Here is a 25,583-nt window from a genome sequence, read left to right as displayed (position 1 = left end):
TTTTAAGGCTGAGGGCTGATTCCAGGGTGGGTTACTGCTATGAAGCCCCCAAAACATGGACATCGTAGAGCAGTTCAGGATACTATTCCATTTGTATTAGTCTGTCCGTCATTCCCTCTGCCTCCACCTTCATCATGAGGAATGGGTCTTCAGGGAACTCCCAGTCGGATGAAAGAAACAAACGACAAACGAAAAGCGGTAGGAGCAGGGAGCTCAGTATTGAAAATAGTATGCAAAAAAACGTTGCCGAGGAAGGCAAACTCCAGGATGTTTTGAAGGGGCTGTGGGGTTGGGAGAATGACTTTGTGCAACCTTGGTGGTAGGAGATGAGCAAAGCTGGATATGCAAGGAAGAGAGAAGGTTTGTGTCTGAGCAGTGAGGCGTGAGCAGTCATGGTGGGTAAGAGGGCACTTCAGAGGGGCTGGTGAATGATGGCCATACTTTATCTTTCAGGGTTGGCAATGTTTGATTGCACTGGGCATGTCCTTCCTGGACTGTGGGCACACGGTAAGCATCTCTAAAGTCCTGCTGACCGAAGAAGCCACCGGTGGCTATACTAAGTAAACACTGGATCAGTCTGTCTGTCCTCCACAGGTAGCCATCAGAGCCAGTGTGTTTCTATGGTTTACTGTGTGAACATAGACAAAAGTATGTGCTGTTGCACAGACTTCATTTAAGACTCAACTGTTTGTTGGGAAAGACTTTGTTTCAATATATGTTTGAAAGATGGAATTTTTTTTCTTCCTGACCTCCTAACCTGGGAACTGGATTAGATAGGATCTGTGAAAAGCTGACATTTGCTGCTATCATTCCAACACTAAAATTTTAAGTAGCTGCCTAAGGGCCAGTTTGTTTTATCCTTTTGAGAGAGAATCCTGTAGGCATGATTCTTAACTAGGCTGTGTGTTTAAAAAAAAAAAAAAAATTGGAAAATGTAATAAATTTTTCATAATACAAATTATAGAATGGGTATGCAGGTTTTGTTTATCAAAAGATTCTGGATTTTAAGAGGCTGAGAAATACTTTTCTTTTTTTTTTTTTTTTTTTTTTTTTTGAGAAATACTTTTCTTATCCATACCCTTTCAGTTACTTTAATTATTAAAACAAAAAAAAACTCACCTAAGGTGGTGTCATCCATTTTAAATATAAAATTGTGAGACATCTCTACCTCTTTCAGGTTCAGGGTTCTTTTAACTTCTTTCCACTTTAAATTTTTGGTGGAAGTTAAGAGGGATGAGAAAGCATAAATTTAGAAGGTGATAAATGAACAAATAGCAAAGCTGACATGCAGGTGGTGGTTATTAATCACCTTGGAACATCACTGAGCAGATTTTCCTCAGAGATGGAAAGCTTATCAGGAATTTCTTGGGAGTCCTGATTTTCATAAGTTTCGTCTTAGTACCGAGCTTTCCCGTTGATACTTCCTCTTTGAGTGCATACAGTTGTAAAACCTTCACCTTCCTCATCCAGGAAGTTGGCTATAGAAAAAGATGGTAGCATTTATGAACTGACGTTCTCATGAGATTTTGGAATGAGGAGAAAAGACTGAAAGGAAAAGAAGAGCCATCTGTTTTATTCCTAAAAGCCATCTCCTACCAGGACTGTCACGTTTTTCCGAAGCATGCCCAAGACCACTTGCAAGGCAATCTCAGGAGCTGTGGACCTAACTGTTGCAAAGCTCTTTCTCTCTCCCTCAGCAAGTCAGTAGGTATCACTGTGGTTGCAGAGTTCTCTCAGCAAGGTTGCGCTGGGCTACCTCTCTTCAGCCATTCCCTCAGAGGGAAAAATTTTGAGACCAGATGGTGGAGCTTTGGAGTCAGAGGAAATGGGTCCCTTCGGCATGAAGCTGCTGCTCTTCAGCCACTTCTGATACTTTTACATGTGGAGCCTGAGATTGTGTGATTATATCAGATCAAATCACATTTGTCTGGTGGAGATAAATAATCAAGTCTTTTATAGCCATTGACTTGGTGAGAACAGTAACGGCAATGGCATTGAAGGACTTCTCGTTTTTTGGAGCTTTCCTTCTGGAGTCCTGGTTGATTGATATTATGTATTCATCTCAGCCCCTGAAAGCATTATTGCTCATATTTTGCACACAGTCAAAAGCACAGACTGGATGGATTGTTTTTCATAAGGCATTAAGGATAAACTACTGTTTCACCGACTATACCTTCTCTTAGTCCCTCAAGTAATATCTGACAGGATCATGAAAGACAAATTTCCCCAACTGTTCCTCCTCACATCTTCCCCTCTCCCTATCGTCATGCCTGGTCATAAGGGCACTCTGTGAAGATGTTGGAGACTGACATCTTTACCTCTCATCTGGCTGTGCTAGGTGAAGGCAAAATTGACAAGAAAAATTCTTTGTAAAGACAGTACAGTGACACTTCCCTTTGCCCTGAGTCTGGTGGGCCCAGTCAGTCTCAGATTCACAAAATGTATTTAGAAGTTCAAGTAAAGCTGCTTATTTTCTTTTTTAAAGTTTTATTTATGACTTACGATGGTGGAAAATTTCTTCCCACTTAAGTGGCATTTTATAATACTACGTGTGGAGTGTTTTACAGTGTTAAAAGCACTCCCAAACCATATTCCATTTGATCCTCTTAGAGAGTGTCCTTTAGCCAGTACTCTGGGTGCAATAAACAATGCTTATGAAGTCTTCCGGTGCCAGCATGTGCAGTGTGTGTGTGTGGAATGTTAAGGATATACAATTGTACCTTATGTAAATCCATCCTTGTTCTCCAGAAATGTGACATGAAATAATTGTGCTGGTACAGCATCTTGGGAATTCATAGGGATGGGGACGAGCTGTAGTTTGGCTCCTGTGAGGTCCTGCTAGTCGTATTCCAAGTGGTGACAACTGAGCTGGTAGTGACCACTTAACAATATGTAAACTTGGTTTGTAATTAAAAATTTTTTCTTTTTCCTGTTTGGTTTCCTGGGTATTTTTTTTCACCTTGAAAATATTTAACTTCTGAAATACTGAAACATCAGCCACCACCTGGATTGACATACAGTGTTAGTGATTTTCTCTTGTGAAGGGATGGAGGTATAAATAGCTTTAGTCCCCAGAAGACTTGATGAACTGCAGACAGCAAACACGAATATCAATCTACCCACTTAGTCACATACTGTTTGTCTTGCTGTTGCTAAAGGTCACATCATTGCCTTATTTAAACTCGAAAAAAAATTGTTATTCAGCCTTTCTTTGCCCTAAGCTGAACATTTTTCTGTCTGTAGTCTTGTTTCACTGTTGGAATAGGCTTTTATATTCCATGTATGCTGCCCATAAAAAGTATAAGTGTTTGAAAAGAGAAACCAAAATTGTTTAGCTTAAAAATTGAAAGCATTTTGGTGGAACGGATATAAACGGAAACATTGGCGCCATTTAATGAAAACAAAGACGAAGCTCAGGCCTAATGAAGTACTAGCCCTGTCACCATACAAATGACAGGAAAATCTAAGTGAACACTTGATTTATTCCAAGATTGTCACTTGAACTTCATTTTCCCTTTCTCTGTCATAAGCTTTTCTGCCTGTCTTATAGGAGCTGAATACTGTAACACCATAGAAGTAATCTGGGAATTCTGTTCTCCATGTTGTCCTTCCTCGTTTAGCTCTCCCTTCTTCTCTTGGGTTTACTTTCCAAACTAGAATAGGATGCAGTAGTTTGAAGATCCTGATTTGAGACATTTCTTTTAGCTCTGCCCTCTGGAATGCTTTCTACTCCTTTATTCGATAGGTAGGGCCAATGAATCTAAACGTGTCAGCTTCCCTTGGCACCTCAGCTTATGAGGGTTAAAAACGGCTGACACTGACCCCCATGTGCTCGTCCTGGTCTGAGCACTCCTAGGACCTCATTCAGTTGTTACAACAAGAGGATCGGCCTCTACATCGATGAGGCAACTGGAAGGCCAAAAAGTAAAGTTAACTTCCTCAAATCACATCACTGGTAAATGAGCAGCTGGCATGTCAACTTGAATAGCTAAACTCCAGAGTCCACGTTGCCATTACCGAACCGTCCTGTGTAATACGTGGTACACTCTTCATGCCAGGTTAAGACGCCAAGCTTTGGTGTCTGGCATTACAGGAACACGTCAGAGCATCTCGCTTGATACTCTGATTAGTGAGAGATTCGTACTCTAGCCAACTGACAGACTAATTTTGCTTGGCCTGTGTTAAATTTGGAACAACTTTGAATGCTTTTTGGTGGGCACAGAAGGCGGACAGGGCCCTCTCTGATCCTACCCCAGGAGTAGCTAAGAACTATGAAGCTTACTCATTTGCATTACCTCTCTGCCCCTGTGACAGCAGTTAGCCTATTCCTGTGCCGTTCCGCGCCACTTCTCAGTGTCTCCCAACAATATGACAGACTCCTCCAGTGAAGGAACCCTAACAAGTCCTCTAAGAGTCTGGGGATCACAGGACTAATAAGGCAACTCTTGCTTATTACATAATGAGGAAGCCCACCAGCTCAGCTCTCTTGTGAAAAGGCAGCAATGAATTTATAGTGTATCTGACAGTTGCTCTTGGTTACTAAAACCTGAAATGGAAGACCCTGAAATGAATAAGGAGGCTTGTCTGAAGAGCTGTTTCTCTGCCCTAAGGCCACTGTTAGTAATTTCCTAGCTCACTATGCCTAGAATTATTTGGGGGTTCATTTGGTGTCCACGGGGTCATCAGAAGCTTGTGAGGTATACAGGGCAATTTGTAATGTGTTAAAAAATTCCATTTGTCGAGGTGCCTGGGTGGCTCAGTCAGTTAAGCATCCGACTCTTGATCTCAGCTCAGGTCATGATCTCACGGTTCGTGGGCTCGAGCCCTGCAACCGGTTCTATACTGAGAATGCAAACCTGCTTGGGATTCTCTCTCTCTGCCTCTATAAATGAACAAACATTAAAAAATAAACATTAAAAAAATCATATTTGTTGAAGACTAACACAGCATATCAGCGTACTTGGCATTTTCAAATGTAGCATTTATTCCCATTTTACAAATAAGTAGGATAAGGCTCCAAAAAGGATACATGCACTTGCTCAAGGTCACAGGAAGCGGCAGAGTTGGAGCTTGAACTCGACTCTGGTGCCTTTTCCACTATGCTATAATAGGAATATTTTCCTCCTGTGGATTCATAGTCTACATTCTGCCTTAACTCACAGGTTGTTGATGCCAAGGGGTGATAACATTCCTAAAGCCCTAAGTAATAACAGTAGGGCTAAAGTGAGATTCAGTGATTATCTCACGATGGTATGCAGAGGAGAGAAAAATAGCACGTGCTATTTTCTTTTTTTTTAGGGAAAGAATTGGCTCAGGTGCCAGAAGGTCATGGGGCCTGGATATTGGGCTTAGGAGTTAGAGTGAGCTCAAGAGTTAGAATTAGTATTTGATTCTAGTATTTATTTTAATTACTTAGGGCTTATTTGATTTCTAAAACACAGTACTAGAATACAAAAGTGCTCAGAGTGTTTGTTTGCTCTCGTCCTTATTGCCAGCAAGCACCCCTCTGGAAGCAAATGTGTCACAAGAATAGTCAAAGTGCAGATTTCATAAGGGCGCTTGGCATTATCTCAGTTCTTAACTATTTCATTCAGCTCCAAGCTAGTATTTTATGTAAACCGTTTCTGTAAGCCATTTCTCTTCGGAAATAAAAATCAATATAGCAGTACTGAAAAAAGGCCTCTACCGATGTGCTGATTATAGGTGCTCGTGTGCCAGTTTCAGTATTTAAATACTCGTGAATCAGGGCTGCCTGGGTGGCTCAGTTGGCTAAGCGCCTGACTTCCATTCAGGTCATGATCAGTTTGTGAGTTTGAGCCCCGCATCTGGCTCTCCAGCTCTCCGGCTCTCTGCTGTCAGCCTGGAGCTCACTTCAGATCCTCTGTCCCCATCTCTGCCTCCCCCCTTCCCCCGCTCACGTGTGCACTCCCTCTGTCTCTCAGAAATAGACATAAAAAAAGAATAACAAATACTTGCACATCAGTCTAACCCTTTTTCATTTTTTTGTCCTTAGTACCATCTGGGACTGACAGCTCAGCCTGAACTCTACCTTCTGAACACCGTGGATGCTGACTCACTTGTGTCTAGATGACTGACAGCCTGAGAGACTGTTTAAGAACCACTTTGTCTTAGTCCTTTTGTGCCAGGTGTCCTGTTAACATATCTCTGTTAGTTCAGAGGTGAGTTTTGTTCAGATGTTTTGAACAAAAGTCAAAGATTTCCTCATGGGAAGGGTGTTAAAAGCTGCCAGCTCTAAGTGTAGGACAGAGACCCACCCACCTCACGATGGTCCTACAGTAGCCAGAGTGACATGATTGGCCCACGGTGGCCACACACCCCTATGGGCTTGTGTCTTGACCTCTGGAACTTAAAAAACATATATATTTATGTAAACCTGAACATGTCAGTTTGGGTAGAGTTTTAAGGTTATGTGAAATTGATAGGTCTTTCTTATTTTTTTAAAAGCTATAGATAAATCAGATATTTGTTTTCTCTGGGTCACAAGTGACAGAGGAAAGGGAGTAATGCTCTTTTTCAGAATGATCTGGTCAAATTGACTTGCCTTTTAAAGTGACACTTGACTATGGCTAGTTAAATTCGATTTCAGTTTTAACCGGACCCTTAGCGACTACTGACTAGCAGCACATCATTTCTAAAGGAAACAGTTCTTCTTTTCAGCAGATTTATCCTGGTTATATTGTGTGCTTTGCAATTATTATTCTTTGTTGCTTTTCTTGAAATCTTGTCAGAGGTATGGTGGTATTTCCCAAAGAGCTTAATACCTCATCAGAAGATTCAGAAACCATACTCTAACCAATGATCAGTTTTGCATGTGACATCGTAACTCAGCCCATTCTAGCATTCAAGCTTTAGGGATAAAAAGAAGAACCCTCTAACATTTAACTTTGTAAGTCCCAAACAGAAAATGATGGAGGTTACTTGTTTTCTTTCTAACGTTTGTAGAGTTCTACCATGTCTTTTTCTTCCCATTTTTCCCCACTAAAACTCCACAGACACCATTTCTAGGTCCAAAGTCTATTTCCAGGAATGGTTAATATTTCTAGTGTTGAATTTCCTTGAATGCTAAGCATTTTATTTAAGATACTTATATCAAGTAATATGAGAGCAGAACTAGACCAGGACGTGGACGACTAGTTCTCATGTCATAAACTGCCTGCCTACATGTGGGTGATAGACTTTTTTTGACCCCTCTTCTTAACCAGGACTTTTTTCCTTAAGATTTTTATAATAAAAATTAATATTTAAAAATTGGAAAAATGTTGCATAATTATCTGATTGAAAAGAAGATTTGCCACACTGGGCTTACATTCCTGCATGGAATTGCAGTTGGCTGGAACTGGATGGTGGCTAGTCCGTTTTAATGGACTGTACTCAGGGTGGCACACACTTCTTCGATTCGTTTCCTTCTAGCCCCAAAGACATTGAGTTTGCAAAGCCTGCAGCTTTTGTATGACTTTGAGCATCATTTTCCTCTTTCAGCTTAAAAGTGAAATATCTGACCTCTCTGTCTTATTTTAAAAGTTAGTATTGGGCACCTGGGTGGCTCAGTCGGTTGGGTGTCTGACTTTGGCTCAGGTCATGATCTCACAGTCTGTGAGTTCATGTCCCACGTCGGGCTCTGTGCTGACAGCTTGGAGCCTGGAGCCTGTGTCTCCCTCTCTCTCTGCTTCTCCCCTGCTCATGCTCTGTCTCTCTCTGTCTCAAAAATAAACAAAAACATTAAAAAATTTAAAAACAAATAAAAATGAAAAAAATAAAAGAATAAAAGTTAGTATTTTTTCAGTAAGACTTTTTAAAATTCCAGACATCGTTTATCTTCACTTATAAAGACTTGGTCCTCTAAGTGGCAGGGAGTTGTCTAAGGTAATACTTTTTAAAAATTCTCTCATTTCTATTTCAGAGGCCCTTGAAACTTCTGGTAAGAGTAGCATTTGTAGGTTAGAGTCCTTCTGATCTTAAAAATGAAACTGAATTAACATCAGTTATCAGCTTTCATTTGAAAACGAGATTTCTTTTTTGAAAGAGAGGGAGAGCATGAGCACACACACACATACAGGGGAGGGGCGGGGGGGAGAGAGGGGGAGAGAGAGAGAGAGAGAGAGAGAGAGAGAGAGAGAGAGAGAGAGAGACTCTTAAGCAGGCTCCATGCCCATTGCGTAGACTGCTGTGGGGCTTGATCTCATGACCCTTGAGATCATGACCTGAGCCAAAACCAAGAGTGGATGCTTAACTGACTGAGCCACCCAGGTGCCCTGAAAAAGAGATTTTTATTTTTTTTATTTTTTTTATTTTTTTAATTTTTTTTTTTTTAATGTTTATTTATTTTGGGGACAGAGAGAGACACAGCATGAATGGGGGAGGGGCAGAGAGAGAGGGAGACACAGAATCGGAAGCAGGCTCCAGGCTCTGAGCCATCAGCCCAGAGCCTGATGCGGGGCTCGAACTCACGGACCGCGAGATCGTGACCTGGCTGAAGTCGGACGCTTAACCGACTGCGCCACCCAGGCGCCCCCGAAAAAGAGATTTTTAAAATGAGTTTCAGTATTTTAGATTTTTTTAAAGACATTTTATTTATTTAAGTAATCTCTACACCCAACATGGACTTGAACTCATGACCCCAAGATCAAGAGTCACATGCTGTTTGACTGAGCCAGTCAGCTGCCCCACAGTATTTTATATTCTTTATACACAGATAGCAACTCTAGATGAACCAATGTGGATTTTCCTGCCTCTCTTGGAAATTCAATTTCTCAGGTAGTTAGTTTCATTACCAGAGAGTGTTAGGAGAAAGAAGAAAAAGGTTAACAGAATTCTGTTTTGCCACTCATAAAAAGATGAAGTGCTTGGTTAAACAGAGACTAAGTACTTGGGGGAGTCTAGCTCTCATCTCCATCCTATGGCTGTACATTAATGGAACAGACTGGAGTTTACAAAAGCTTTTAAGTTTGGGGCGCCTGGCCCACTCAGTCGGTAGAACATGCAACTCTTGATCTCAGGTTGTGAGTTCAAGCCCCATGTTGGTGTGGAAGCTACTTAAAATAAAAATAAATTGAAAAAAATGTTTATAAATTTATCCATCAAGTCATACAACTCCTGTAATCTGAAAAGTTGATAAACTGAGTCACACCAAGATCAGTAGAGGAGACTGATTTTTATAGAATGAGTCTTTTTTAGAATGAGTCTTCATTTCTAAGTTAGAACTTTTAATCATTCTCTAATTTATATTTACAAATCTGGATTTTATATTATATGCTTTTATAGCTATTAACATATTCAATCTCAAGATAAACCTAGAAGCATACACTCAACTCAGTTCCTCAGGTTTAACATTATGGAGTCAATTTATAAGAGGACGCTCTGACAATGAATATCCAGAATGTCAAAAAAATACAACTAAATAATAGTTACTGGGCAGCTGCTGCTACATAACCACATGTCCACCTAATATAAAAGGCAGTCAGTCAGTTTTGGTTCAGGTCATGATCTCACAGTTCATGGGTTCGAGCCCCATGTTGGGCTCTGTACTGACAGCTCAGAGCCTGAAGCCTGCTTGGGATTCTGTGTCTCCCTCTCTCTCTGCCCCTCCCCTGCTTGTGCTCCGTCTCTCAAAAATATATAAATGTTGAAAAAAAAATTTTAATTAAAAAAAAAGGCAGAGCATATTGAGGCAAATGAAATAGTTTAGCAAGTGAGGCATCAGGGGTTTCAGTAGTTAATGAAAAAAGCCTTCTCAACTTTAAACATTATGATATCAAGCCTCCAAAGTTTTGCCCCAGAAGTGTTGTCTTCATTCGGGTACTGTATTTCACCTATATGTAGGGTCCCTACAGTGACCCCTCTTCTTAACCCAAGCTAAAGTGGATAAATGAGCATCCTGCTTCTTTTCTACGCAGATGATTTTACACGTTAATTTAAATACAGTTTGTGAGTTCTCATGCATAGCTATTCTTGGTGAATAAATGCTTAGCATTTCTGTTTCAAGCAATACATATATTCAGCTCTCAGTAAAATTACAAAATTCTGGAACCTGTTGGGTGTTTTGAAAAAAGCCCATTTCTAATTAAACACTTAAGTCTATTTTTAATGCAGAGTATACATTGAGAGAATGGGATCTTTCCAGGACCCTGAATAGAAGTACTTCTCCATTGTGGAATCAACACGAAGGGTGACATTTCTATGCCTGCTGTTCTCAATCTCCCTGACCTCCATGCAACATATTAGATCCAGCTGCAGGACTATTTAGTGGAATAAAGTCGTTGGATTCTTGCCTGGCCTGTTTTCCCCAGAGGACAGTGTTGCCCAAAATATGTATACTTGTTGGTGGAACTAGGAAAGCCCCATGACAGGTACAAATGACAATTTTAAAAATAATTGCCTGTGCAAATTAATACACAGAACAGTGGGGGTTAATGCCTAGACTGCAGACTTAATTTCAGATATTCCGACATTGTTTCCTTTCCCAAATACTAGACTTCACCTTCCTTTCAGATGAACTCTCCACTGTAGGAAACATCAAAGAAAAGGAAGTAACCGCCACAGATAATTTTATAATGCATTCTTGATTTTTTTTCAGTGAATGCTTTTTTCATTTGTTTGTTTCTGGTTTTGCTTTTTTTTTTTTTTCCCTTTCTCCCCAGGCTTGGAGTCTTAGAAGGTAGATCTGAGTCACAGATGTAATGACTTCAACAGTATAGTTAATTTTTTAGAACCTTAGGGCAGTTGTAGAGGAGTTTCAGGTCACAGGTGTAATTAACATTTAATGTCTGTTTTGATTTCTGTGTTTTCGAGTGTCATACCAGATTAGCAATAGCACTGGACTAATTCCTTTCACCCCTACCGTTGTCATCTGGGGAAAAGGGATTTTTTTTTTTAGCAATTCACCTTTGTACTCCTAGAAATGCTTTCAAGTATAAAAATGAATACATAGACATTAAAAATTAAACATTTATGTTTGTGGCAAAATAGTCAAATTTTGAGATAAGAGCGAAGCACACAATGGTAAACCAAATTTAAATAACAACATGGCCATTCTCCTCTGATGTAATTGTTTCCCATTCTCAAAAGGAATTTATGAAAGCTTTAATTACCTTGCCCTATTTGGAGAGAATTAAACAATGAATGGAGCATCATTTTTTTTTAAGGTTTATTTATTTATTTTGAGAGAGAGAGAGAGCAGAGGAGGGACAGCAAGAGAGAGACACACACACACAGAATCCGAAACAGGCTCCAGGCTCTGAGCTGTCAGCCCAGAGCCCGACGTGGGGCTTGAACCCACAAACTGCGAGATCATGACCTGAGCTGAAGTTGGACACTTAACCGACTGAGCCACCCAGGCTAGACCGTCACATTTAATACAGATATAGATAATTTTTCTGTAGCCATTACATAACTAACTCCTAATTTTCAGATTGGTTTGACGTAATATAGATTATTTTTTGCCACTAACTAGAAAATAAAAATTTTAAAAGTCAGAAAATCATGTCCTAGGTTCTGAAAGACAACAAGGATATTTTTGGGTTGACTATGACTCTTGATTTGGAAATCAACATAAACAACTGAGACTTGCTATACAAGGCTATGCGAATCCTGTCTCATACTTTTGCAGTATAATTTACTACGTACTGAAAATTTATTCTTCAGAATAAATAGTTTTCAGAAGCCTTCTTGTCTTGTATGTAGCTTCATTTTTTGGACACATTGAAGAATCGAGGTCTAATGTAATCCTTATACATAGAATAGAGAACACCTAGAAACAAAAAGATAGACATCAATACGGTATCTATGGGAAACAAACACTGAATTTATTGTATTCTGCTTGTATTTTTCCAAAACTGTCCCTCAGTTTAGGTGCCTTTTTTTTTTTTAAGTGACCTCTACACCCAACCATGGGCTTGAACTCACTACACCAAGATCAAGAGTCACGTGCTCTACCGACTAAGCCAGCCAGGGGCCCCGTTATCACTTAATTTAAAAACAAACAAATGCCTTCCATCTCACTAACTTTTGGCTTAGATTATATAAGTGGCTCCAGAAAAAGAAGCCCAAAAAAGTTAGAGCCCATTAAGATCAGTACAAATCTAAATCTGAATTTATAATGTTACTATGTCATCCTAAAATTTGAATTTTAAAATATTGGTGAAAAAGAGAGAGGGGGGAGATTTGGCTAGATAATAAAATAGAAATAATAGACACCTCAACTTAGCAAACCTCTATTCAGTGTCTGCTTGTGCTCAATATCTCAAGAGAAGCAAAACTGCTTCTAGGGGTTTACAGTCTAGTGGGTGAATTAGCTGTGAGTTTAGGCAGATGACATAGATGTGGGTCTTTCACCAGGATGAGGTCCTAGGGCCATGCAGAAAAGGGTAAGGAGTCAGGGGAAATAGCGTGTGGAATAGAGTGCTTTCGTTGAATTGTGGGGGTGTCAGCAAATGTTCATACCCAAAGCAAGTTAAGGAGTCCGCTCAGCTCCCATTCCCGCCTGTATCAATTATCAAGGCTTCAGATATCTAGTAGATTGTCTAATCTAAATCCTCCATTTTCTTCTGCTTTCTTACACCTCTTGTTAATATCTTCAAAGAGCGCACAGAGAATAAGGGGTCAGTAAGTTAGTTGTTCTCATCTCAACATAGTAGCCACGTGAGGCAGCTGTCTGCACAATTTTCTAACGAAACAGGAGTGTAACTATCATAGATGCATAAGATCCAAGGCAAAAATATGCTTACCTGAATCATTGTCGTATCTAGGGAAATAACATTCTCCAATGCAGAGAGACTTCTAGAACTCATTTCCCTATGCTTATTAGACACAGATAATTCTTACCTCATGCCTATCTTTTAAATGTTGGTGTTCCCTGGAGTTCCAATCTCAACTCTTTTCTCGCCTCACTCATACCTGTTGCTTCACTGGTAAGCAAGTTATTAGATCTCTCTTCTGAACATGAGACTTATATTCATTATACTATACGTGGCATTTCCACATACATGGGTAGGTGGCTGCCAGACTTTTAAATTGTGCACAAATCAGTAATTTGAGCTTGCTCCTCAAAATGGTCATTTATTTATAAACTTATATAAATGTACTATTTGTCAGTGTGTCTATTAGTAAAGCTTTTTGGTTTTTTAATTTTTTTAATTTTTAATTTTATTTTTTTGATGTTTATTTTTGAGAGAGAGACAGAATGCAAGTGGGTTGGGGCAGAGAGAGAGGGAGGCACAGAATCTGAAGCAGGCTGCAGGCTCCAAGCTCTCAGCACAGAGCCTGACACGGGGCTCGAACTCACGAGGTGTGAGATCATGACCTGAGCTGAAGTCGGACGCTCAATCCACTGAGTCACCCAGGCGCCCCAAAGCTTTTTGTTTTTAAGATAGAAATATATTCTTCCTACATACCCACGGATCTCCTTCTACATCTCCTAGGGTATGAGTACTCTAATTTAGAGACATCTGCCACAGGTACCTCAGTCAGTATAATATAGAATTAAGAGTTCAGGCCCTGGAGTAGAGAGCCCCCGTGATTGTGAGCAAGAAAGTTTTCCTCTCTAAGCCTCAATTTCCTTATCTGTAAATGGGATTATAACAGTACCTACCTCATAGGGTATTGTTTAATAAAGACTTTGGTCTTCGTCCACAGTTCCTGGCATAGAGCTTCTAAAATGCTTGGAATTTACCAGGTATGGGAGTATCTTTGTTATTCATGAGCCTCTTGGATCATACCGGAGTTTACGTTAATGGTGTGATCCATGGTGGGCTCCTAGATAACTTCAGGATATGGCTAGTCATGCCAGAAAGACCAACTATGTGACTAGACCTCCAGGACTGGAGACTGAGTTGTGTCATAGGGCCAGTGATTCAATCAATGGTGCCTACGTAACGAAGCCACAATAAAAACTCTGGGTACTGAAGCTCCGTAGAGTCTCTTGGTTGGTAAACACACTGATGTGCTGGAAGGGTGGCATTCCACAGGGAGAGGGTACAGAAGCTTTGAGTTTGGGACCCTCCCAGACCTATACCCTATGTGTTTCGATTGGGCTGCTTCTGATCTGTATACTTTGTAATAAAACTGTAATTGTAAGTATAGAGCTTTCTTGAGTTCACAAGTTGTTCTAGTGAAATATCAAACCTGAAGGAGTCTTGGGAACCCCTGAATTTGTTGCTAGTTGGTCAGAAGGGCAGGTGGCCTGGGAACCCCCAATGGCTGGTGTCTGAAGTAACAGCAGTCCCTTCGGGAACCATGTCCTTAAACCTGTGGCATCTAAGGTGAGCTGCAGTGGTTGGCGTCAGTATTGAATTGTATTACAGTACACCAGGTGGTGTAAAGAGGTATTAATCATTAGGATTAAATCACTATATTGTACACCTGAAACTAACATAACACTGTATGTTATACTGGAATGAAAATGATAATAATATAAAGTTTACCTACAAAAAAAGGTTAAGTGAGGTAGTGATATATAAAGCAATTAGAATGGGTTCCACATCATAAACACTCATTAACTATTAGCTATTATTTTGTCCAGTACTTACTGGACTTACTCTCCTACCAACCCTGTTCTGCTTCATTTTTTACATTAGTGCAAGGCCCATCTTATATCGGATTGCCCAAACCAGAAACCTAGGAATCATCCTGGACTCCTCCTTCCTTCCTTTTCCCACGCACTTAGTTGCTGAGTCCTCAATGTTCGTAGACTCCATCTCCTCCCATTTTCACCATTACTGCTTTAATTCAGACCCAGTTCATCATCTCATTGGCCTCTCTGTCTTTATTTTCTCCCCTCCTTTGCCAATCATCTCTAATCATTTTCTCTTTCCTTTTCACATTTTTTTTCATGGTGAAATATGCATGGAAAACAGTAGACACAAGTTAAACGACTAGATTAACAAACAGTTGTAGACTGAATACCTGTAATTGTGGGTCAAGAAATAGAATATAGCAAGCATCCTAGAAGCCTGGCTGTATCTCGCTCTCTTTTCCATAGATAACCACCGTTCTGACTTTTATGATAACAGGTTTTTCCTTGTCTTTATAGTGTGACCATCTGTTTAAACAAACAGTTTCATATTGCCTGTTCTTGAGCTTCGATAAGGCAGGCATCTTTCTGAGCTGCCATTCTGACTACGTTACTCCCCTGTTTAAATCTTTCACTGGCTCACTTCATCTCGTTGACTTCTCAGCTCGCAGCCATGTAGATCTATTGGGGATTTGTTTTCTATCAGGTTAGCTAAACTGTAATTCCCATCCCTGCATTTTTTCTGAGTTAGCTTGGCTCACAAGAGACATTTTGCTTGAGATTTGAAGGTAAAATTGAAGCAGTATAGCTTCTGTATTCTTTTCACACTTGGAAGGCTCGGTGCAGGGTTACTAGGCGCTGTTACAGCTTGTGCGTGTTGTTTATCTGCTGGCTCACCTTGCCGTTGCTGGGCAGCTGTCAGACCCACAGATCGTTCAGCTCCTTCTGGAGCTCCTCCTTTAGCTTCTTTGGCTACAAGGCCAGTGGATTAGCTCCATGATAGACGGCGCCAGCTTCTCCTACAGGTCACACCATGATCGAAGTTGGAGTCAGTTAGAGACTGACTCAGGTTTCTATTTCTCTGTGGGTTCCAGCTCTTCCTTGCAGATTCCAGTTTATTTTTCCTTCCCAACTGCTGCCTGGCTAAATTTAGGCTCCAGTATTAGAAACATAAGCAACAGCCTCACATGGACTGTTTAACCAGCTCCCAAAGTTGGTTAGGGTCATGTTTCTATAATAACTCCCTTTGTATATATCACCACTCGTAGTTTTACTTCTCTGGTTGAACCCTGACTGATACAGATTTTGGTATCAGAAGCTTCCAGAGGAACATTACCATGAGTGCAGGTGCTCTGAATAGGTTCTGGGTCATCTCGAATTGGCTCTCTGGTGTGATGAGATTTAAAGATATTAATGGCCATTTTTTCCAGTAGTAAAGATAATACTAGCAGTCCATGGCATGCTAGCAAAGCATTTTTTAAAGATTGTCGCCTATAGGGGCGCCTGGGTGGCTCAGTCGGTTAAGCGTCCGACTTCGGCTCAGGTCACGATCTCGCAGTCCGCGAGTTCGAGCCCCGCGTCGGGCTCTGGGCTGATGGCTCAGAGCCTGGAGCCTGCTTCCGATTCTGTGTCTCCCTCTCTCTCTGACCCTCCCCCGTTCATGCTCTGTCTCTCTCTGTCTCAAAAATAAATAAACGTTAAAAAAAAAATTTTTTTTTTTTAAAAAAAGATTGTCGCCTATAGATAAGATACCTTTAATCAGGTGCCTGTAGAAAACAAGGCTTTGGGTGATCAAGTATTTACTGTCATAGAACATTTAGTGGAAAAGAGAAGTATAATTAGGTTGGTTTCTTCTAAGTGTGTTGGAGAACTCGGGAAAACAAAATGATGGGCTCAGGGCTTTTAACTCCTCGTTTAAAGTCCGATGAGGGGACCTGAAAGCTTTATGACTTCCCAGAAAGAAACTCAACTCCTGTAGCTGTGAGGCTGATATTTTTGAAAAACACAACACAGGGACTAATCCTGTGAGTGGCTAATCACTACAATCATAAAATTCCCACCCTCACAGAGTCTCTTTTGTCAAAGTTAGGGCATTGCTTTGGAAAGAGTGGGACCCTGAAAATTAGGATGGGGATACGTGGGCAGATTTCAGTGAAAGGGAGTCCTTAAATCCCTGTATCTGACGGAGACCCCTTTCCACTCCTTTCAGAGAACGACTGAAACTTGGACTGAAAGGTAATCTCCACTAAATGAAGCTGCAATGCCAGAGCTTTCTTGGTATAATTCTAAGGTACAGCAGTGATTCTGTACTGGCAGTGATTCTTCTTTACTGGGGCGATTTTATTCCCCAGGGAAATCTGGCAATTTCTGGAGCTGTTTTTGGTTGTCACTCTGGGGGTGGGTAGGTGCTATTGGCATCTAGAGGGTAGGGGCCAGGGATGCTGCTAAACATCCTGTAATGCACAAGACAGCCCTCCACAACAAAGAGCAATTAGTCCAAAATGTCAGTAGTGCCGAGACTAAGAAACCCTGACATTTGGGAAGGTATCCAAAGGCTTAGGGAGATTGGAATGTTAAGGTAGATTTATCCTGCTCATTCACCCCCTAAATATATCTACTCCCTTCACCAAAGCTGGGAAAAACACATTTGTGAAGGGAGTCCTGGCATCCTTGGAGAGTTCCGTGGCAACTATCTTCTGTAAGCCAGAAATGACGGTGGAAACTGCTAAGCTTCCTGAATTCAGTGGAGACGGTGGGATCCTGAGAAGCAGGGGTCAAGGAGCACCATTTAATTGACAAAGACGAGGAAAGTGTGATTACTGTAATGGGCAGCAAAGACTAAACAGTAATCAGAATAGGCTAAGCCACAAAGACCTTTGGCATTGTCTAATTGATTATGGTGTCCCTAGAGTTGAAAGTGGTGGGCAACATTTAAGCAGAAAAGCTCTAGGTTTGGTGAATAAAAGTTTAACTTGAATCATCACAGTAGACAGCCATGGGCCCCCAACCAATTCCCAGATTTGAGTCACTTCACAGACCCAGAGTCCCTTGAATAAAGGAGAAGTCAGATCTCCTTAAGAAAAGATGCTGTTAACACGGCCAAAAAGTAAATACTATGAACAGATCTGTGGCCCTTCACCAAGATGCCTATGCATAAGGAATGGCAAATGATCACATTTGTGAGATTATGAAACACTGGCTCTGAATTGATACTAATGCCTGGAGAATTAGGGCGGTCTACCAGTCAAGCTAGGAGTTTATGAAGGTCAGGTGGTCAGTGGAGTTTTGCTGTGGGTCCATTTTGCAGTTGGCCTGGTGGGCTCCTAAATCCATATGTCATTTGGATTGTCATTTCCCCAGTTCTGGAATGTGTAACTGGAAGGGACATACTCAGCAACTGTCAGAATCCTCACATCAGTTCCCTGACCTGGGGTGTAAGGGCTATTATGGTGGGGAAAGCCAACTGTGAGCCGTTCTACTTGCCTGTATCTACCACAAGAGTAAACCAAAGCAGTACTGCATTCCTAGATGGACTGTAGAGATTAGTGCCATCATCAAGGACTTTAAAGATGCTAGGGTGGGGATTCCTACCACATACCAATTCAATTTGCCTCTTTAGCTAGAAGACAGATGGCTCTTGGAGAATGATAATGGATTTCTATAAACTTAATCAGATGATCACTCTAATTGCAGCTGTTGTCCAGGTGTGGTTTCATTGCTAGAGCCTATCAATACAAGCATCTTTGCTGTTTGATTCGCAGCTATGAATCTGGCTGATTGCTTTATTCTCTAGAGCTTTTAATAAAAACTACCAAAAGCATTTTGCTTTCACCCGGTTGGGCCAAGAGTATACTTTCACTACTCAGTCTCAGGGCTGCCTGAATTCTCCAGACTATACCATAATCTGGTCTGCAAGGACTTTGATCATCGCTCCATTGCACAGGACAGCACGTTAATCCATTACATTGATCTGATCTATCAAGGGGAGATTACGGTACTACTATATAATGGTAAGGTAAGGAGGTATGTGTGGAATGCATGTATCTTCTGGGCATTTTTTAGTACTCCCATGTCCTGTGATTAAAGACCATGGAAAACTATACCCAATACAAGCAGACTGGCTAAGGACCCAGACCATTTAGGAATGAAGGTGTGGGTCACCATTCTAGTCAAATAACCTCGAATAGCCAAGGTGCTTGCTGAAGGCAAAGTGAGTAAGAAATGACTAGTGGAAGAACATAGTTATAATACCAGCCATGACCATCCGACCAGTTGTAGAAACAAAGTCTGATGGGAATATTTCTTCCTTATTTTGATATGAATACATTTGTATATACATTAATTTTTTTTCTATTTGCTACTTCCATTTATCTGCCATCTAATGTAAAAAGTGTTAATAATACTTAATCTTACATTTCAGGATTTAGGTTACAGGATATCAAACAGGAATGTGACTCTATTCAAAGACAAATCAACACCACCCAAAGATGGGTAAAAGGATTTTTGTATCCTCTTTTGGGACAGAATTAGCATGTTTTTGGTTATACAATGGATGGTTGATTTTGCCATTGTCTTTATTTGAAAGTTAAGTGTATTAAAAGAGATGTACATGGATGCCAGGTTGACAAGGCCTAGTGGTAAGTTTGTGTTGTGTCAACTTAAGCTAAACTATAACTACATTTCCAGAATTCCTTTCCGTTTATTCCCTGAGTTATTGCAGAAGAAACACTTTGCATAAGATATAGAGGACAGAAGTGAAGCAGCAGCTAAATTCATTTTTTTCTTGGAAGGCAGCACATGTTTGTTTATCTGCTGGTCCACTTTGTTGGCATGGGGCAACAACTAGGAATGCATCTACTGTGGATCTGCTTAATTTCCTCCTTCACCTTTTCTGACTCCTTGGCTCGGTTCATGTTTATCTCCAAAATGAAGGGCATCATTTTTCCCTCTGTCACTCCCATCATCGAATTCAGAGGCTTAGAGATGGTGAGAAACCCACAAGGGTTCCAGTCTATCCTATGTGTTCAGCTCATCCTTGTAGCTTCCAGATTTTTCTTGCTTCTCTCACTTTACATCTACTTTTTAAAAAAGATATATTGATTGATTGATTGATTGGGAGAGTGCAAGTGGGGGAGGAGCAGAGAGAGGGGGACAGAGGATCCAAATCCTGCTCTGTGCTGACAGCCCCATGTGGGGCTTGAACTCACAAACTGCGAGATCATGACCTAAGCCAAAGTTGGGCGCTCAACTGACTGAGACACCCACGTGCCCCCACATCTACTTTTCATTTTTTTTTAATGTTTATTTATTTTTGAGAGACAGAGCGTGAGCAGGAGAGGGGCAGAGAGAGAGAAAGATACAGAATCTGAGGCAGGCTTTAGGCTCTGAGCTGTCAGCACAGAGCCCGACGCAGGGCTCAAATTCACGAACTGCGAGATCAAGACCTGAGCTGAAGTTGGATGCTTAACTGACTGAGCCACCCAGGCACCCCTCATATGGTTTAATCCTTAGGGAAGCCTCTCCTGGACTCTCAGCCCTAGTTAAATGCCCCTCCTTTCTGCTTGTGCTTCCATAGCAACAACCTGTGCTATCTCTGTCATAGCATCTGTGAGTTTATATGGTCTTCTGTTGTTGGTGTCTCTCCCTAAGGAGACTAAACTGTTTGAGGGTAGGGACTGAGTCTTATCTCTGTATCTCTAGACCAGTGCAGTGCTTTGCACATAGCAAGAGCTTAATAAATGTTTGCTAAATGATGAAAATGAGCACTGTAACTTCATAGTGAGGCTTCTTGTATTTTGTTAACACCTGTGTATCACAGCTTATGGTAGTAAGATAATTACCATATAACTCCCTATACACAATCCCCACACTGCTCATTCCATAATCCTAGACCTACTCTTAGGCTGATTCTACTCTGCACAGCATGAAAGAGAACTAAGAACATTGTAACTTGTTTCCATTAATGTAGACCAAAAAAAAAAAAAAAAAAGATAATTTAGACCCCAAAGTAGATTTCTTGTTAGAACTATCTGGTTTAGCTGTTGATATAACTGGAATTAACCAGATAGTTTTACACCTGTTCTTTGGATTTCACTACATTAAGTATAACCTAATTTATAGACTGATTAAAAAAGGATTGCCTATTGCTCAGACCGGGACTAAAAGGAGAACAGATGTGGAGATTGTGGGCTCCAAAAAATGTATTCTTCCCAGTTAAACTACGTCAGTAATTATATCTGCTGTTCAAATAGGCCAAGAGCTATGACTGCTGCTCTTAGGTGAGCAGTAAAGGCTGGAATCTAGAACCACTGCTTTAGTTGGGTTATAGAGGGTACAAACTATTCACTGCTCCTTTCATAATACAAGATAACAGAACCCGAAACCTAGTTCTCTACCTTTTTAAAATGTTTATTTATTTATCTTGAGAGAGAGAGGGGGAGAGAGTGGGGAGGGGCAGAGGGAGAGAGAGAACCCCAAGCAGGTGCCACGCCGTCAGTACAGAGCCCAATGTAGGGCTCGATCTCGCAAAACGTGAGATCATGACCTGAGCCGAAATTAAGGGTCAGACTGTCAAGTGACGGAGCTACCCAGGTTTTAAACTGGGTTATAATCGACCTATAACATTATATTAGTTTCAGGTGTACAACAATGATTTGTTATTTCTATATGTTGTAATGATCACCACAGTAAGCCTAGTTAATGTCTGTAACCATGAATACTTACAGAATTTTTTTCTTGTGATGAGAACTTTGAAGATCTACTCTCTACTCTCAGCAACTTTCAAATATGCAAAACTATATGAACTATATTATGAACTATAGTCACCACTATGTACATGACATCCCCAGCACTTATTTATTTTATAACTGGACGTTTGTACTTTTTGTCTACTGGTTGTTTTTCTTTCAGTGCTTAAAATACCAAGAAATTAAGCCTATTATGGGGAAGCAACTTCAACAAAGTGAAGTTCATGGTCTTTCTTACCATTCCTCCTCCATTATATCATCTTAACCCAATTTTCATTTTCCAATATGATTGAATAAAATAAATAAAAATACTCACAGAGACAGCACAAGATACAAATTAAGCAGGTTACCTAGAGTCACAGCTCCTACAATACATCCTTGGGCAGCAACTCTCATGTGAATAAGATGAATGGACATTTTCTGATCCCTTCTGTACTTTAACGTATAAAGACCATAGGACACCACAGTCATAAAGCCTGCTATTCCTGTGAAAGAAAAAAGTAGAGGTTATGTAAATAGTAGGCTAGAATCCCCAACATTTAGAGAGCTGAATAAGACTGTCCAAAGGTTCAGTACTTGGAAGATAAGCAGGCAAGATACCAGAGAATACTTTAAAAAGAACCATGCTGGATTTGATCCACAGATTTTTTAAAGAGACCCTTAACATTTATGGATTCAATATTTGCAGTTTTTGACTCTTCCCAGAAAACCCCGAATCATAGAGTGTAGTAATTTCTCTTTTTCCTGAGGCATGATTTCAGATTGTGCATGCTGAGAGACTTTTATTTGGGGTAAGTCACTTTGGCCAGTGAGTGAACCAACAACAAACATCCCAGCATCAATAGCTTTCGAATGTTTGCCTTTACTCCTGTCTACTTGTTATCAAGTAAGGAGTAAATCTAGTAAAATGAGAACATTTTTTTTTTTTATTTTTTATTTTTTTATTTTTTAAAATTTTTTTTTTTCAACGTTTATTTATTTTTGGGACAGAGAGAGACAGAGCATGAACGGGGGAGGGGCAGAGAGAGAGGGAGACATAGAATCGGAAACAGGCTCCAGGCTCTGAGCCATCAGCCCAGAGCCCGACGCGGGGCTCGAACCCACAGACTGCGAGATCGTGACCTGGCTGAAGTCGGACGCCTAACCGACTGCGCCACCCAGGCGCCCCGAGAACATTTTTGATCTTCTGTAAAAATGAGATATTTGAGGGGCGCCTGGGTGGCTCAGTCGGTTAAGCATCCGACTTCAGCTCAGGTCACGATCTCGCAGTCCGTGAGTTCGAGCCCCGCGTCGGGCTCTGGGCTGATGGCTCAGAGCCTGGAGCCTGCTTCTGATTCTGTGTCTCCCTCTCTCTCTGCCCCTCCCCCGTTCATGCTCTGTCTCTCTCTGTCTCAAAAATAAATAAACGTTAAAAAAAAATTTAAAAATGAGGTATTTGAATTGTAATGAGACATGGAAAGGTATGAATATTTGCACAGGAAGTGTGTGACTCCAAAAAGAACTATGACTCTAGGAGACTCCAGAAGGGCAAATATTTTTGTATTCCCTACCAGTGTCAAGGGGTGAATATGCTGCTGTGACAACCAAGATCCTATGTAATTGGCTCTAAGACAGAAAACCAATCAACTGAATAGGAAATGTTCTGGAAACAGATTTAAAACACTGTGAGAACACTGAGAATTCATGACAAATCAAAATAACCAAATAACAGATAAAGGAGTAATTATTTAATAAATTCCATCAGTACAATTTGTTGGTATAAAGAACTAATTTGGATTTGTATCTCACAGCAGACCCTCCAAAAAAAATTCTGCAGGAGTTAGAATTAAATGTAAAAGCAAAACAAAAACACCAATAAAAACAAAGAGGAACAGCATATTTGTAACATCTAAAAGAGGGTAAAATAGACTTAAGAGAAAATGATAAGGGCAAAATGCCATTTTGACATAAGAATAAGGAAAACTTTTGCATAATGAAAACATGGGTCTATTTTTTGGGTTTTCTCTCCTATGTTGTTGGTCTGTGTATCTGTCCCTCCATCAACACCACACTGTCTTGATTACTGTAGCCATATAGTAAGCCTCCATATCAGGTAGAGTGATTTCTCCCACTTTATCCTTGTTTTTTAATGTTTTAGCCACTTTAGGACTTCTGCCTTTACTTGCAAATTTTATTTTTTATTGACTTTTAAAACTATTTTTAAAACAATTTTTAAAAACGAATTTTTAATGTTTATTTATTTTTGAGAGAGAGAGAGACAGAGTATGAGCAGGGGAGGGGCAAAGAGAGAGGGAGACACAGAACCCAAAGCAGGCTCCAGGCTCCGAGCTGTCAGCACAGAGCCTGACACGGGACTCAAACGCATGAACCGTGAGCTCATGACCTGAGCCAAAGTAGGACGCTTAACCTACTGAGCCACCCAGGTGTCCCTAAAAAAAAAATTTTTTTAAGTGTATTTATTTTTGAGAGAGAGAGAATCCCAACGACGTGGGGTTCAAACTCACAAACCCAGAGATCATGACCTGAGCCAAAATCAAGAATCAGAGCCCAACTGACTAAGTCACCCAGGCACCCCTTTACATGTAAATTTTGGAGTAAGCATGTCTTATCTACAAAAAAACTTACTGGGATTTTGATGGGAATTACACAAACATGTAGATCAATTTGGGGAAAGTCTTCCAATCCATGAACACAATACTACCTGTGGTCTTTACATTTATTTAGGTCCTTTTTTAATTCTTTCATTAACATTTTATAATTTTCAGCATACAGATTGCATGTATGTTTTGTTAAGCATATATCTAAGCATTTCATTGCCTTTGGAGTGACTGGAAATGAGGTTATGTTTTTAATTTCAGTTTCTGTATGTTGTTAATACATGGAAATTCAGTTGATATTTATGTAGGATAGCAAATTTTGATTAGTTATGTTGGCACATGTATGCCTCTATAGGTGGGTGAGGATATATTTATTCTTTCAGAATCCATTTAATAAGTGGAAGTAAGAGAGTAATTGCATTGACACGTATATTTTGTAGGCCGATTAGCAAATGAAATCAAAATTAAAATGACAAAAACAGCAAAAAACAAGTAATAATAGAATAGTGGCAGGCATGTTGAGAAACAGGTACAATGCTGAAAGCTCTGTGAGTTTAGCCAACTCTATAAAGATTTCTGGAAATATATAATAAGGGGTGTTAAATCGGATGTACTTCCTGCCCTAAAAATTCATACTCCAAGGAAATAAGCAAAAGAAACGTCAAGAAGTTGACACAAAGATGTTTATGGCCATGCTATGTATGAAGAAAACCTGAACAACCCAAATGTCCCAAACAGAGGAAGAACTGCCATAGCTACGAAAAAAATGATAAGCATAGCAAGGAGTTTCAATATGTATAATGTGTGCAGAGACCTTAACAATGATCATAAAATAATTTTAAGCAATATAGATTGTATTTATTGATGGAATGGAAATATATCTACTTATATTTAATGATGGAAGTTGTTGAAGACAATAAAAATATTTATTGGTGGAATGTAAATATATCTCTTTATAGATATATTTAATGATGGAAGTTGTTGAAGATAAATAAAAATGTTTTGTGAGTTTTCGGCACAGCTCACTCCCTGCAGCAGGAAATATATAGTAGATATTATTAAAATAACAATAGCTAAACAAACTATTCAGTAATATATATTCAGATTTTGTCATTTATTTTTCTAGCAAAAACTTGATTCTCTTCCCTTATCAAATCAAGGCTCTGTTCTTAGTTAAATTGGTTTTGTTTCTTTTGGAGATTAAAGTCAGAACCTTTACTGTTTTCCATGTAGTGTCTCTGTGTAGTTTATATGTAATTGAATTTAGCTGGAAACACTTTTATCTTACTACTTTAATCACCCTAAATGTCTCTGGAAAAATTATTTAATTTGCAGTGGGCACAGTGATTAATCTCCCTATTCATGATAGTGATCTGTTCAAGTGGCAACAAGTTCTTGAATTGTTTTTCCAGTTAAAAATGCTAAGGAAGATGAATCACTATAACATTATTTGCTTCCATTTCTTGTAGGTGCTATTATCAAGTTTTAATCAAATGAAATTAAACGTATAAACAGCATATTAGTATAAAGTAAAATTTTGATTCTTTTTAATATGTGAATAATGACACGGGGTTGCTAGATTTGCAGTGGTAATAGAAACCCAATGATATACCTATTCAGAAAGTTTTAGGGAATTAATCACCTATGTCAGTGTAACTTACATAATGTAAGTCTCATTTAAATAAGTTAATAGCTTCCAGACCAAATGAACAC

General features: G+C 39.9%; 2 protein-coding genes across 4 annotated transcripts in view; one reads left to right on the top strand and one right to left on the bottom strand.

The window, feature by feature from the left end:
* Positions 1-11,198, top strand: part of SLC11A2 (solute carrier family 11 member 2) — a 36,173-nt gene extending 24,975 nt beyond the window's left edge. The window contains exons 16-18 of one of the 2 annotated variants that reach the window (XR_006959800.1): positions 454-507; positions 6,014-6,179; positions 10,111-11,198. Coding sequence is in view for 1 of the 2 variants with exons in the window: in XM_047066112.1 (XP_046922068.1) it covers positions 454-507; positions 6,014-6,091 (132 nt within the window). In the remaining variant the exon portion in view is untranslated. Of the gene's footprint in view, positions 1-453; positions 508-6,013; positions 7,279-10,110 lie in introns of those variants that run through there. The other variant, XM_047066112.1, reaches the window with a different exon arrangement.
* Positions 11,199-11,298: 100 nt separating this feature from the next.
* The window catches only part of HIGD1C (HIG1 hypoxia inducible domain family member 1C), a 31,976-nt gene continuing 17,691 nt past the window's right edge, over positions 11,299-25,583 (bottom strand). For both annotated transcript variants that reach the window (XM_047065334.1, XM_047065335.1), the window contains exons 2-3: positions 21,624-21,758; positions 11,299-11,767 (exon numbers count right to left, since the gene is read on the bottom strand). In XM_047065334.1, the coding sequence (XP_046921290.1) occupies positions 11,703-11,767; positions 21,624-21,758 (200 nt within the window). In that variant the 3' untranslated portion in view covers positions 11,299-11,702. The remainder of the gene's footprint in view (positions 11,768-21,623; positions 21,759-25,583) is intronic.

This window comes from Lynx rufus, unplaced genomic scaffold (assembly GCF_022079265.1).
Source record: "Lynx rufus isolate CCGP_SWC_20201006 ecotype Redwood Valley unplaced genomic scaffold, mLynRuf1.p SCAF_7, whole genome shotgun sequence".
In the NCBI taxonomy this organism is placed as follows: domain Eukaryota; kingdom Metazoa; phylum Chordata; class Mammalia; order Carnivora; family Felidae; genus Lynx; species Lynx rufus.
The sequence above is the reverse complement of the archived record's forward strand: the minus strand, read 5'-3'. Positions and strand labels throughout refer to the sequence as shown.